This window comes from Sinocyclocheilus rhinocerous, unplaced genomic scaffold, assembly GCF_001515625.1.
Source record: "Sinocyclocheilus rhinocerous isolate Xijiao unplaced genomic scaffold, SAMN03320098_v1.1 scaffold605, whole genome shotgun sequence".
In the NCBI taxonomy this organism is placed as follows: Eukaryota; Metazoa; Chordata; class Actinopteri; order Cypriniformes; family Cyprinidae; genus Sinocyclocheilus; species Sinocyclocheilus rhinocerous.
Window position 1 is genome coordinate 2,629,699 of NW_015661612.1, and position 12,426 is coordinate 2,642,124.

The 12,426-nt window shown below is 35.9% G+C and overlaps 1 protein-coding gene across 2 annotated transcripts in view; it reads left to right on the top strand.

The window, feature by feature from the left end:
* Window positions 1–12,426, top strand: part of LOC107726476 (elongator complex protein 3) — a 19,547-nt gene that overhangs the window by 3,968 nt on the left and 3,153 nt on the right. For both annotated transcript variants that reach the window (XR_001638272.1, XM_016536071.1), the window contains exons 8-13: window positions 2,306–2,467; window positions 2,947–3,073; window positions 10,135–10,328; window positions 11,133–11,223; window positions 11,306–11,371; window positions 11,463–11,690. Coding sequence is in view for 1 of the 2 variants with exons in the window: in XM_016536071.1 (XP_016391557.1) it covers window positions 2,306–2,467; window positions 2,947–3,073; window positions 10,135–10,328; window positions 11,133–11,223; window positions 11,306–11,371; window positions 11,463–11,690 (868 nt within the window). In the remaining variant the exon portion in view is untranslated. The remainder of the gene's footprint in view (window positions 1–2,305; window positions 2,468–2,946; window positions 3,074–10,134; window positions 10,329–11,132; window positions 11,224–11,305; window positions 11,372–11,462; window positions 11,691–12,426) is intronic.

The following is a 12,426-nucleotide window of genomic DNA, read 5'->3' on the forward strand; positions in this document are numbered from 1 at the left end:
ATTTTCCCCACTGTATATATATATATATATATATATATATAATAAAACTTTAATATTGACCAGTGACTGATGTGACCAGTATATCATGAATGCCTACTCACATTTTCTTCAGAAGTAATTATGCATAAATGTACTTGTTTTCAACCCGTTAAACAACTTGTTCAAGATCAGTCGATAAGTGCAGGAATTAAAGTGCAAGAGTTGGATAAAAGCAGAGGGGATGGAGCAGCTGTGTTGTCTTATGTGTCTGGGAAAAATCACTAGTTAATAAGCTCTGACCTGGGGCCAGTGTTTTTGTTGTTGGATAATAATCAGTATAAGCAAAATGAACAAATGCAGGCCTTGGATCAGTTAAAGCACAGTGCCAAAAACCTCCTGGTGAGCAAATTTGGTTGCATGGCAGTGTTGGGAGGCTTTTGGACTGGTCTTCAACTATCAGAGCAGCTGCATTGGCTCTGCTTTCTGCCTAGTCACAGAACAATAAGACAGAATGTGGCATTATGAATGTGGCATAAATGATGAGGACAAGATAAAGTGTGTTATTAGTCACATGTCCTGATATGTAATTTAACAGTTTAGCAGGCATTAACTTGCACATTTATGTCTAACAAAGCAAATCTTTTCACTTTGACCATTAGTCTAAGACCGTTTAAACATGTATAAAGGTGACATATGTGATTTCTGTGCAACTAACCTCACCAAACAAAACTGAAAAAAGTATATCTTTTTATATTTGATAAGATTTGATATCTTTTCAAAAATGCTTTTTGCGTCAGCTTTAAACAAGTGGTGACTCAGATGCTGTTGACCAGCCTGGTCACAAGGAAAGCAGACGTTTTGAAGTTAGAATGAAAGGCAAAGGGGATGATTGTAAGATGTGGATAGACTGCCACTGCAGGGCGCTGTTAGTTTATTACTGTGTTTTTGTGTTATTTATTTTCTTGATAAGAGAGAGTGTGTGTGTGTGTGTGTGTGTGTGCACGTAGGCAGAGGTCCACAGGATTGTCGGCATACTACAGCTTATCAGCGGGTTTGTTAAGATGACACGATTGCCATAATTGTTCCGGCGGCTAATCAGCCAGAGATGGGCGAGACAACAGTTCGATTTCAGGCACATTGCTTATCTCAGCAGAGGGGGTGTGTGTGTGTGTGTGAGGGAGGGAGAGAGAAATAAAGAGAATAAAAACAAATGAGAAATGCTCTGTTGGTTTCATAACTACATTGTCTGAAAACTGGAGAAAGAAACAGGAACTAAATGGACAGAAAGAGTTTTTGGTCTATTAAATGTCCATTAAAACTTCAGAACAATGTCAGGCGTGACAGGAAGCCAAAAGCCATGCATTTCAGAATTATTATTTAATTGATGCAAGCCAATACAGTTGGCCAATTGAAACCAGTTCAGTCATTAAAATAGTTTTCATATTATCATTAAAAATCGTAATAGGAAGATTTTTTTATTTTATTCCGAAGTCTTTTTTAAAAAGCCATTTTAAAAGAGTTTTTTGTTTGTTTTGTAGTTCAATCGTACATTACACACACACACCCAAACATACATATATATATACAATGGTGGCCAAAATTATTAGAACACTAGTATTTTCACTAGCTAAAAAATGGTTTTAAGTCAGTTATTTCTATCTTTTGCTGTAGTGTGTCAGTAGAAAATATCAGTTTACATTTCCAAACATTCATTTTGCCATTAATTGTAATAATCCAGTGAGATTTTTGTTTGCACAAGGAGTCTGAAAGCAGCCAGCGCTCCACACAGAGATCTGATCTCATGATTATCCGTCTGGAATGACGTGAAGAAACCGAACAAACGGAGACAGACTAAATCCAGAAGAACTGTGGCAACGTCTCCAAGATGCTTCAAGAAACCTACCTGCAAAGCTACCTGGAAAACTATGCGCAAGAGCACCTAGGGCAAAAGCTGCTTTAAATGCAAAGGATGGTCACACCAAATGTTGATATAATTTAGTTAATGGAAGTTAATTGATAAAGAAAATCTATTGATGACATTATTTTTGACAGCATCCTCATTTTACAGCATTTTTACACATGTGCCTAAAATTTTTAACTGTACTATAGCGTTGCAGGTAGGAACAAAAATATCACTGGATTATTACAATTAATGAACAAATAAAGAACAGCATTTATTTAAAATAGAAACCCTTTGTAGCATTTTTTATGTCTTTACAGTCACTTTTGAACAATTTAATGTCCCTATTAATTTCTTTAAAAAAAATAGATGCATGCATATATAAAATAGTATCAGAATTTCTGAGTTTATATTTTTTTCCCCCAGATACTCTGAACGCAGTAACACCAAATGTGTCGGCATCACGATTGAGACCAGACCGGACTACTGTCTAAAGAGACATTTGAGTGACATGCTGGCCTACGGTTGCACCAGACTAGAGATCGGCGTACAGAGTGTTTATGAGGATGTGGCTCGTGATACCAACAGGTCAGGAGTTTGCTGCTTTTAATATAAGGGACGAGCCACAGAGTAGAAGATGAGTGTTTGGTATTTGGTTAAACTTGATCCTGGGATGTTAATTAACATAACATTGTTGTTCAGACTTCCAGTGAGTCATTTTGTTTCAACAGTTTCTGGCTTATGTTGGTAATTGTGGTTTACTTGCTTGATTATGTGTCATTTAGGAATCACTTCAAGGGATTAGTAGTCTTAGCACCTATGCTAATTACTCAATACTTACACTTTTTGGTGTAGTTTTAAGTGCTTTGCTGAGGACATAATGGAATTTAAGTGACCTTGTTAAAAACATAAATAATTAGAAAATGTATATTTTTACCCAGCCATATGACCATTCAAAATTTGTTTTGGTTATTTAAATTTTGTTTTGGAAAATTTAGGATGATATTTCATGTGTAACTGCATGTACTGTATTTTATGCTCTTGTGCATGTTTCTAACTTTTTCCAGGGGACATACTGTTCGGGCTGTGTGTGAATCTTTCCACCTTGCTAAGGATGCTGGTTTTAAAGTTGTTGCCCACATGATGCCAGACTTACCCAATGTCGGTATGGAAAGAGACGTGGAGCAGTTTATAGTGAGTACTTCATGGATCAGTGTAATTCTGCATTCACCTCTAAAATCTGCCACCAAACACAATGTGAAAATGGCAACATGATTAAGCATGAGCGCAATTATGGAGTCATTTTTTTACTTGCAAAATTGTTTGGTGTAGAATACAAATCTTAAAGGGATAGTTCACCTAAGAATGAACATTCTGTCCTCTTTTACATCATTATCCTCACGTTGTTCTAAACCGGTATGACTTTCTAATGTGGGATGTTTAGCAGAATGTAGGATCCAGTAATAACAAAAAACACAATTTAAGTAGAAAATCTTTGGTGTCATTTACATACATGTACACTACCATTCAAAAGCTTGGGGTCAGTATGATTTAAAAAAAAAAAATTAATCCTCTTTTTTTTTTTTACAGGCTGAATTAAATTTATCAATAGTGATAGTAAATATATTTGTTTATTGCAGGGGTTTCCAACCTTGCTCTTTTAGAGCTACCGTCCTGCAGATTTAAGCTCCAACCGCAATCAAACACACCTGAACCAGCTAATCAAGGTGTTCAGGGTTACTTGATAACTACGGACAGGTGTGTTGAAACAGGGTTTCTGCAGGTAGCTCACCAGGAGCAGGGTTGGAGATCCCTGGTTTATTGTTTAGTAAAAAAATCTATTTCAGGTAAATAATGTTCTTTTGAACTTTCTATTCATCAAACAACCCTGAAAAAAGTATCACAGTTTCCACAAAAATATTAAGCAGCACAATGGTTTTCAACATTGATAATAAAAATGTTTCTTGAGCACCAAATCAGCATATTAGAATGATTTCTGAAGGATCATGTGACACTGAAGACTGGAGTAATGGCTGTTGAAAATTCGGCTTTGCATCAGAGGAATAAATTACATGTTACAATATAAATAGACAACAGTTATTTTAAATTTTAATATTTTACAATATTATAGGTTTTAATGTATTTTTGATCCAATAAATGCAACCTTGGTGAGCATTAGTGAGTTCTTTCAAAAACATGTAAAAAATCCTACCAACTCCAAACTTTGGTTCTTTCGTGTATCATAACCATGCCAAATTTGAACATGCACAGATTACTTAATTTTTAGTCTGTTCCTCACACAAAGCTATTTAAAAAGCCATTAGAGGATTTTTAAATATAGCACAAAAGTAGTATGGGCTACTTTTATGACACATTTTTGGTGATTATTTTATTTTTTTGTATACTCCCCTCCCATATTTTTGGAAATACATTGTTTTAATATTCTGCCAAATGTTTCCTTTGGTGTTTGCTTGAATAAATTAAGTCATGCTGGTGAGGAAATAATGACACAATTTTCAAAACTTGCAAAAGTGCCACTTCAATAATCATGTTTGGATTACTTAAAATACGGCTCAAACGTAAACTTCAAGAGGATTATGGGATGTCGTGCTTTGTAATTTAAGGTCCTCATACATACAACTGTTTATTCTGTAAGCTCCTTTAATGTAAATGAACTGAGGAGTTGAGAGACCGACAACTGCAGAGTTTATCTCTGTACCTCACAGGTTATGCAGATGGTTTACAAAATGTCATTTTCCTCAACGAAAGGACTTCAATTAATCAACGTTTCTGGGAAATGGCTGTTGGGATATCCAAAATTTCCATATTACATTCGGGTGCTCTATTAACTTTGACACTCAAAGTATCAGAAACTACTGAGCCGTAGTCATCATCAAGCAGACTTCCCAGAGGTATTAGGACAAGAAATGAGAAATTAAATGTCTCTCCTTTAGAAAAGTTTGAATAAAAAAGAAATAGCAAAATGAAATTGTTTTCCATATCACACAGCCCTAGGTTACAATGCGAAGAGGCAAACAGAGGTTATACACAAAATGTACAGTACAGGAACACACAGAATACTATCCAGTGGAAAAATCTGCTTTTATCGGATGTAGTAGCTAATTGTTCCATAGCAGGAATGATGGTTGAATGTAAATGAGGTAGAGAGTGATGTGCCATGGCAAGCTGCTCTTTTATACCCTCTGTCAGTGTCCAGCTGTGACGCATTGGTTCACATTATCAGGGGCTTCATTATGTGAAGTGAATAGAGCATTCATTATGGTGGGTTTCATTACCGAAGCATGGAGATCCAATCAGTGACTGCGCTTTGGAACCCATTCAAAGTGCTTCTCTCTGAAAGACTGTATTAACACCAACCAGGAGCAATCCAGGTGCCAACAGGTTTCTATGATGTCTTAAGCAAACGCTGTCAGTGCACAATCTTATGAGTTTAGCGATTTTAAAGCGGGTGATTATTTCCCATTAGGAGAACAGAAGAGCCTAGAATGAAGTGAATGACGTTAATGTTGCATAAGAAACATCATGATTAACTGAGTGCAGTTATATAAATAATATTTTGCATTAACAGTCTAATAAATGCCACTTAACTGTAGAAGAGAACCATTAACTTTTTATTGCAATCATCCAGTCTCTAGAGTCTCCGAAGGCATGTGTCTCTAAAGCTAAAAGTCTTCACTTAGATTTTTAGATTTATTGAACCAAGCCCACATTACACCTACCTCATTTCCCCTTGGGAGGCTCTTTCTCGCCTCCACACTGCTGCAATCAACTGACAGCTCCTAAATATTTGGACAGCAATACCTTTTTGCTCTTTATTTGTTCAATTTGTAATTGTAATATTGCAATTAGAGGCTAAAGGTACAAACAGTGTATTTTAAAATATTCCCTTTTTTACACTTTTGTGACTTTTTTGGCCCCTTTAATGTTAGCCAGTGTTTATTGGAGGCAATTCTGATTAAATAAAATGTAACCAGTGTGATTCTTTTACAAGAGCTCTTAATAGTGAAATAAACTTTTTTATCAAAGTTCAGGAAAGTTGCCAATAAAGGGTTTAGGATTCAACGTTTCTGGGAAATGGCTGTTGGGATATCCAAAATTTCCATATTACATTCGGGTGCACTATTAACTTTGACACTCAAAGTATCAGAAACTACTGAGCCGTAGTCATCATCAAGCAGACTTCCCAGAGGTATTAGGACAAGAAATGAGAAATTAAATGTCTCTCCTTTAGAAAAGTTTGAATAAAAAAGAAATAGCAAAATTAAATTGTTTTCCATATCACACAGCCCTAGGTTACAATGCGAAGAGGCAAACAGAGGTTATACATAAAATGTACAGTACAGGAACACATAGAATACTATCCAGAGGAAAAATCTGCTTTTATCGGATGTAGTAGCTAATTGTTCCATAGCTCTATTAACTTTGACACTCAAAGTATCAGAAACTACTGAGCCGTAGTCATCATCAAGCGGACTTCCCAGAGGTATTAGGACAAGAAATGAGAAATTAAATGTCTCTCCTTTAGAAAAGTTTGAATAAAAAAGAAATAGCAAAATGAAATTGTTTTCCATATCACACAGCCCTAGGTTACAATGCGAAGAGGCAAACAGAGGTTATACACAAAATGTACAGTACAGGAACACACAGAATACTATCCAGTGGAAAAATCTGCTTTTATCGGATGTAGTAGCTAATTGTTCCATAGCAGGAATGATGGTTGAATGTAAATGAGGTAGAGAGTGATGTGCCATGGCAGGCTGCTCTTTTATACCCTCTGTCAGTGTCCAGCTGTGACGCATTGGTTCACAATATCAGGGGCTTCATTATGTGAAGTGAATAGAGCATTCATTATGGTGGGTTTCATTACCGAAGCATGGAGATCCAATCAGTGACTGCGCTTTGGAACCCATTCAAAGTGCTTCTCTCTGAAAGACTGTATTAACACCAACCAGGAGCAATCCAGGTGCCAACAGGTTTCTATGATGTCTTAAGCAAACGCTGTCAGTGCACAATCTTATGAGTTTAGCGATTTTAAAGCGGGTGATTATTTCCCATTAGGAGAACAGAAGAGCCTAGAATGAAGTGAATGACGTTAATGTTGCATAAGAAACATCATGATTAACTGAGTGCAGTTATATAAATAATATTTTGCATTAACAGTCTAATAAATGCCACTTAACTGTAGAAGAGAACCATTAACTTTTTATTGCAATCATCCAGTCTCTAGAGTCTCCGAAGGCATGTGTCTCTAAAGCTAAAAGTCTTCACTTAGATTTTTAGATTTATTGAACCAAGCCCACATTACACCTACCTCATTTCCCCTTGGGAGGCTCTTTCTCGCCTCCACACTGCTGCAATCAACTGACAGCTCCTAAATATTTGGACAGCAATACCTTTTTGCTCTTTATTTGTTCAATTTGTAATTGTAATATTGCAATTAGAGGCTAAAGGTGCAAACAATCTATTTAAAAATATTCCCTTTTTACACTTGTGACTTTTATTTTTGTCCACTTTTAATGTTAGTCAATGTTTCTTGTACCAAAAAACAGCATTTGGAGCCATGAATTCTGATTAAATCAAATGTAACCACTAACCAGTGTGACTCTTTTTACAAGAGCTCTTAATAGTGAAATAAACTTTTTATCAAAGTTCAGGAAAGTTGCCAATTAAGGGTTTAGGATTGTGCTCAACAATTATTTGTGCACAATTTTTGCCATGACATGACATTATTTTTTACTGTGGCTTCAGGCTAGGGCTGCACCAGTATTAAAGTTCTTGCTGATACTGATAAGACAATTTATTATTATCATGTTATGGTCATTAATCGATAAATTACAATATTACAATTCTGGCCGTTACCAATAAGATAATAATTAATTATTTTCATGTTATGGCCAATAACCGATAAGTTACCGATATTAAAATTCTTGCTGATACTGATAAGACGATTAATTATTTTTATGTTATGGCCAATAACTGACAAGTTACCGATATTAAAATTCTGGCTGATACTGATAAGACGGTTAATTATTTTTATGTTATGGCCAATAACCGATAAGTTACAGATATTAAAATTCTAGCTGATACTGATAAGATGGTGAATTATTTTTATGTTATGGCAGATAACCGAAAAATGGCTGATATTAAAATTCTGGCTAACACTGATAAGATGATTAATTATTATCATGTTATGGCGGTTAAACGATAAATTTCCGATATTAAAATTCTGCCTAACACAGATGAAAAGATTAATAATCATGTTATGGCTGTTAAGCAATAAATGACTGATATTAAAATTGTGCCTAACATGATGAGTTATTTGCATGTTACAGTCATTAACCGATAAATCTGTAATATTAAAATACTATACTATTTTGTCTAAATAAATAAAAAAATAAAAACATTTAGGCATCACAATGTACAATATAATTTTTTTATGTTGATATTTGCTAAAGATTATATTTTACCATGATATTAAATGGGTTATTTGCATTTTGTACCCTCTGCAGTTAAGCACAAGGCAGCTCTTCTTTCCTCCTGTCTGTAGATTTGTGTCAGCATGACCACATCCCAGCAAACGCACTTGTAAAATAATCTTCAGTGTGTTTGTCAGCACAAAGTGCCTGCCATTTTGTTTTCCACTCATATTCCTGACCATGTTGTTGCTTTTTCTCATTACAATGAAAGGACCCACTCAAAGCATGGCACTTTGTGCTCTTTTGACGATAATGGGCTCATTGTTTTACCATTCCGCCTATTAATTCCTCCAGCGTTTTATTGACATCGGTTTCACGCATAAGTTTGAGTGTATATTAAATCGTCTCTCACACACCTGTTGTGATATCTCTGTGATAGAGAGCCATTAGGAGGCATTGTGTCAGAGCGGGAGAGAGGGAGATTAATGGCTGTGGAAGGTGGTCTCTGACCCCACCGCTATCAGCTCTCCTCCTCCGCCACCATGTTGCCCACACAACCTCACCGGCAGCGCTCGTCCGGTTTATCTCACCTAACCTGCTTCCTGTGATGCTCGTGCTCTCCTCTTCCCCTCCCACTTTCGTATTTGCTTGCTCGCTCTTCGTCACGCCTCCCCCACCTTCCGAGACGGGGACCTGTCGGCGCTATCTCAGGACGAGTGTGCGGTGGAAAGGAGCGTGGCTTAGTGATAATGGAATCCCATTACTGACTCGTCCGACTCTCACTTCTCACTTATCAGACTGTTTGCAGGCTCCCCTCCCTACATAAAAAATAACACTCAAGTGTAAATATATCACACAAAAACTCATTTCATTTGACTCTTAGAGTAAGGAGAAGCGCATGGCTAGTTGTGACTCAAATAATCCGTCATTTCAATTTGTCTGTTAAAAGCAACTATTTTTGTTTGTTTGTGCTATTTAGAGCCACTGCTTAGTTTAGACTCATGCAGTCTTTGTTTAAATGCACCAGTGTCTAGTTGAATGATTCACTAGTGTGTCGGGAAGTAGGACAGTACCAATTAAATGACCATTGGCATTGTCTCTTTGATTGTAATGGTTACGTTTCCGAGTGTGCTGTGTGACCCCTGAGCTTTTCAAAGTGACAAGGGTAAAACAGATTCCCTCACAATTGCACTTTAAGTAGAAGACGTAAGCAAGATCAGTGATGGAGGTCATGAGACTTTATTTAGCAGTTTTCCAATTCTTGAACTTGTGAATGATGTTACTTTCCAGTTACGTTTCATCCATTAAATACTTCAGGTGAAATTAATCAATAAACTTTGCATCACAAGTATGTAATAGTAGTACACAGCCTGTCAGCATACAATACAAGCTGAATATGCTTATGTTCTGCTTAGAATTGTTTTATAAATCTCATCCCTACAGCTTCTTATTTCGGTTTAAGATTTCTTAGTTTGGAAAAAGATAACTGGTAAATATTTTCATAGAAGATAACTTGTAATATTATGATCGGAGAAGTTATAGTACCGTAAGTGAAGTCTTTATTATGTTTTAGTTTTATAATATTTATAAATATTTTAGTTTTATTATGGCAATGAGATAAAAAAAAATAATTATAATAAATTGCATATATAATACCTATTTCACATATATATATATTCTTTTTAAATTCACGCCAAAAAATGAAAATGTTTTTATGTTTTTATCCATGTTAATAACAAATTAGTGGACTCATTACTGGTCCTAGTTGAGTAAGTCTCATGTTTGCTCTGCTAAAACATCTCTTGTCTCTGTCACTAGGAGTTTTTTGAGAATCCTGCATTCAGACCAGATGGTCTCAAACTTTACCCTACACTGGTGATTCGAGGCACCGGACTCTATGAGCTGTGGAAAACAGGCCGCTATAAGAGCTACTCTCCCAGTGCCTTAGTGGATCTGGTAGCACGAATTCTAGCGCTGGTTCCACCATGGACTCGTGTGTATCGTGTACAGAGGTAAGATGGACTTAATGTTACAGTTTTGGACTTAATGTTACTACCTTTCAGAGTTTGTTTTGGCCATAATTATGGTTCCTCTCATTTGACTCAAAAGTGCAATATCAATTTATTATACATTGATATTACAATTTACATTAAATTTAGAAGGTTTTTAATATATTTTAAAATGTAATTTATTCCTGTGGAGGCGAAGCTGAATTAACAGAAGCCATTTCTCCAGTGTTCAGTGTCACATGATCCTTCAGAAATCATTCAAAGAATTCCATTTCAAATATGAGTGCAAGGGAGTGAATGCACAAACATGAATTTCTTCATCTTTCAGTACATTCCAGCCTCTGGCCTGTGAATTTATACAGTGAAAAGACCAAAATAATATCATTCTGAATCATTTTCATGTTAAATTAATGAAAAATAAATTATTAAAAATAAAAGATTTTAAATGAAACAAATGTGGTTAGGCATCACAACATTATAACATTATTTTGGGTTTTGTAAAATTTACATTTAACAGTTTTATTAAATTATTAGTGTTTTTAAAAATTAACTAATTGAGTGTTAAATTATGGCAAAGGTAATTTAAATGTAAAAGCACGAAATTAGCATTAACAATTAAATATCCAGTATCATCTAGTACCGATAAATGTATAAAAAGTCTCTAATATCGATAATTGATATGGAACCAATGCATCATGCATATATAATTTATTATTTAATCAAAAAAGAAGCATTTCCTGTTGCCCATATTCATTATAGTGTGACTGCCGTTTAGTTTTTAAACCTCTAATCTCTGGCCTCTTTCAGGGATATCCCAATGCCATTGGTGAGCTCTGGGGTGGAACATGGGAATCTGAGAGAGCTGGCATTGGCCAGAATGAAAGACATGGGCACTGAGGTAACCTTAATTATCATTCATTTAGTTTGTTTGCTATATGAATTCAAGGCTATTAAGTACAAGCTGTTGTCGATTCTTGCAGTGTAGAGATGTACGAACCAGGGAAGTGGGCATACAAGAGATTCATCACAAAGTTCGACCATATCAGGTAATTCACGTTTGGTGTTAGAAGTTATCAGAAACTTGTTGTTAAATCTTGTACAGTTAGCATCAGGAAATAATTTCTGTGCTTCTTATAGGTTGAGCTGATCCGCAGAGACTATGTGGCTAATGGGGGCTGGGAGACCTTCCTGTCTTATGAGGACCCCGAGCAAGACATTTTAATTGGTCTCCTGCGTCTTCGTCGCTGCTCACCACAGTCCTTCCGGCCCGAGTTGAAGGGTGGCGTTTCCATTGTTCGGGAGCTGCATGTCTATGGAAGCGTGGTCCCTGTCAGCAGCCGAGACCCCAGCAAGTTTCAGCATCAGGTAAAGACACCTTATTTCTGCCAGTAAAACGGCAAAGTAACTTTACTGTCACCTGGAAAAATTACGAACACATGATTTTTTTCATTAATAATGGTTAAAAGTATATATTGAAAAACTATTTGTCTGGTGTCAAGATAATTGTAAATTGCCCAGATTTGAACAATTTTATTTTTATTTAAGGCTTTTGTCTTTTCATGTATTTTACATAGTCTTATGACAAGCCGTTTTAGCTTAAAATAATCCCAGTGTTACTCGTCGTAATTGCATTTTTACTAGTAACAATTCAATTAGAGAGCTCTACAGTTAAATTCTTACTAGTAACAATGCCAGTTAGAAAGCTCTCTAATTCAGTTCTTACTAGTAACAATTATGATTAGAGAGGTCTCTAATTCAATTATTACTAGTAAGAATTCCATTTACAGAGCTCTCTAATTCAATTCTTACTAGTAAAAATTTAAAGGGGTCATATGATGCGATTTCAATTTTTCTTTTCTCTTTGGAGTGTTACAAGCTCTTGGTGCATAAAGAAGAAGTTGCAAAGACTAAAGTCTCAAATCCAAAGAGATATTCTTTATAAAAGTTAAGAGTCAGCCACACCTACCTAAAACGGCTCGTTCTAACACGCCCCAACATATCTACATCACTATGTGGGAAGATTTGCATAACGCCGCCCAAATGTTCACGCAAAGAAAGAAGGCGTAACTTTGATTCTCGCTGTAGTATTGTTGCTACCGCC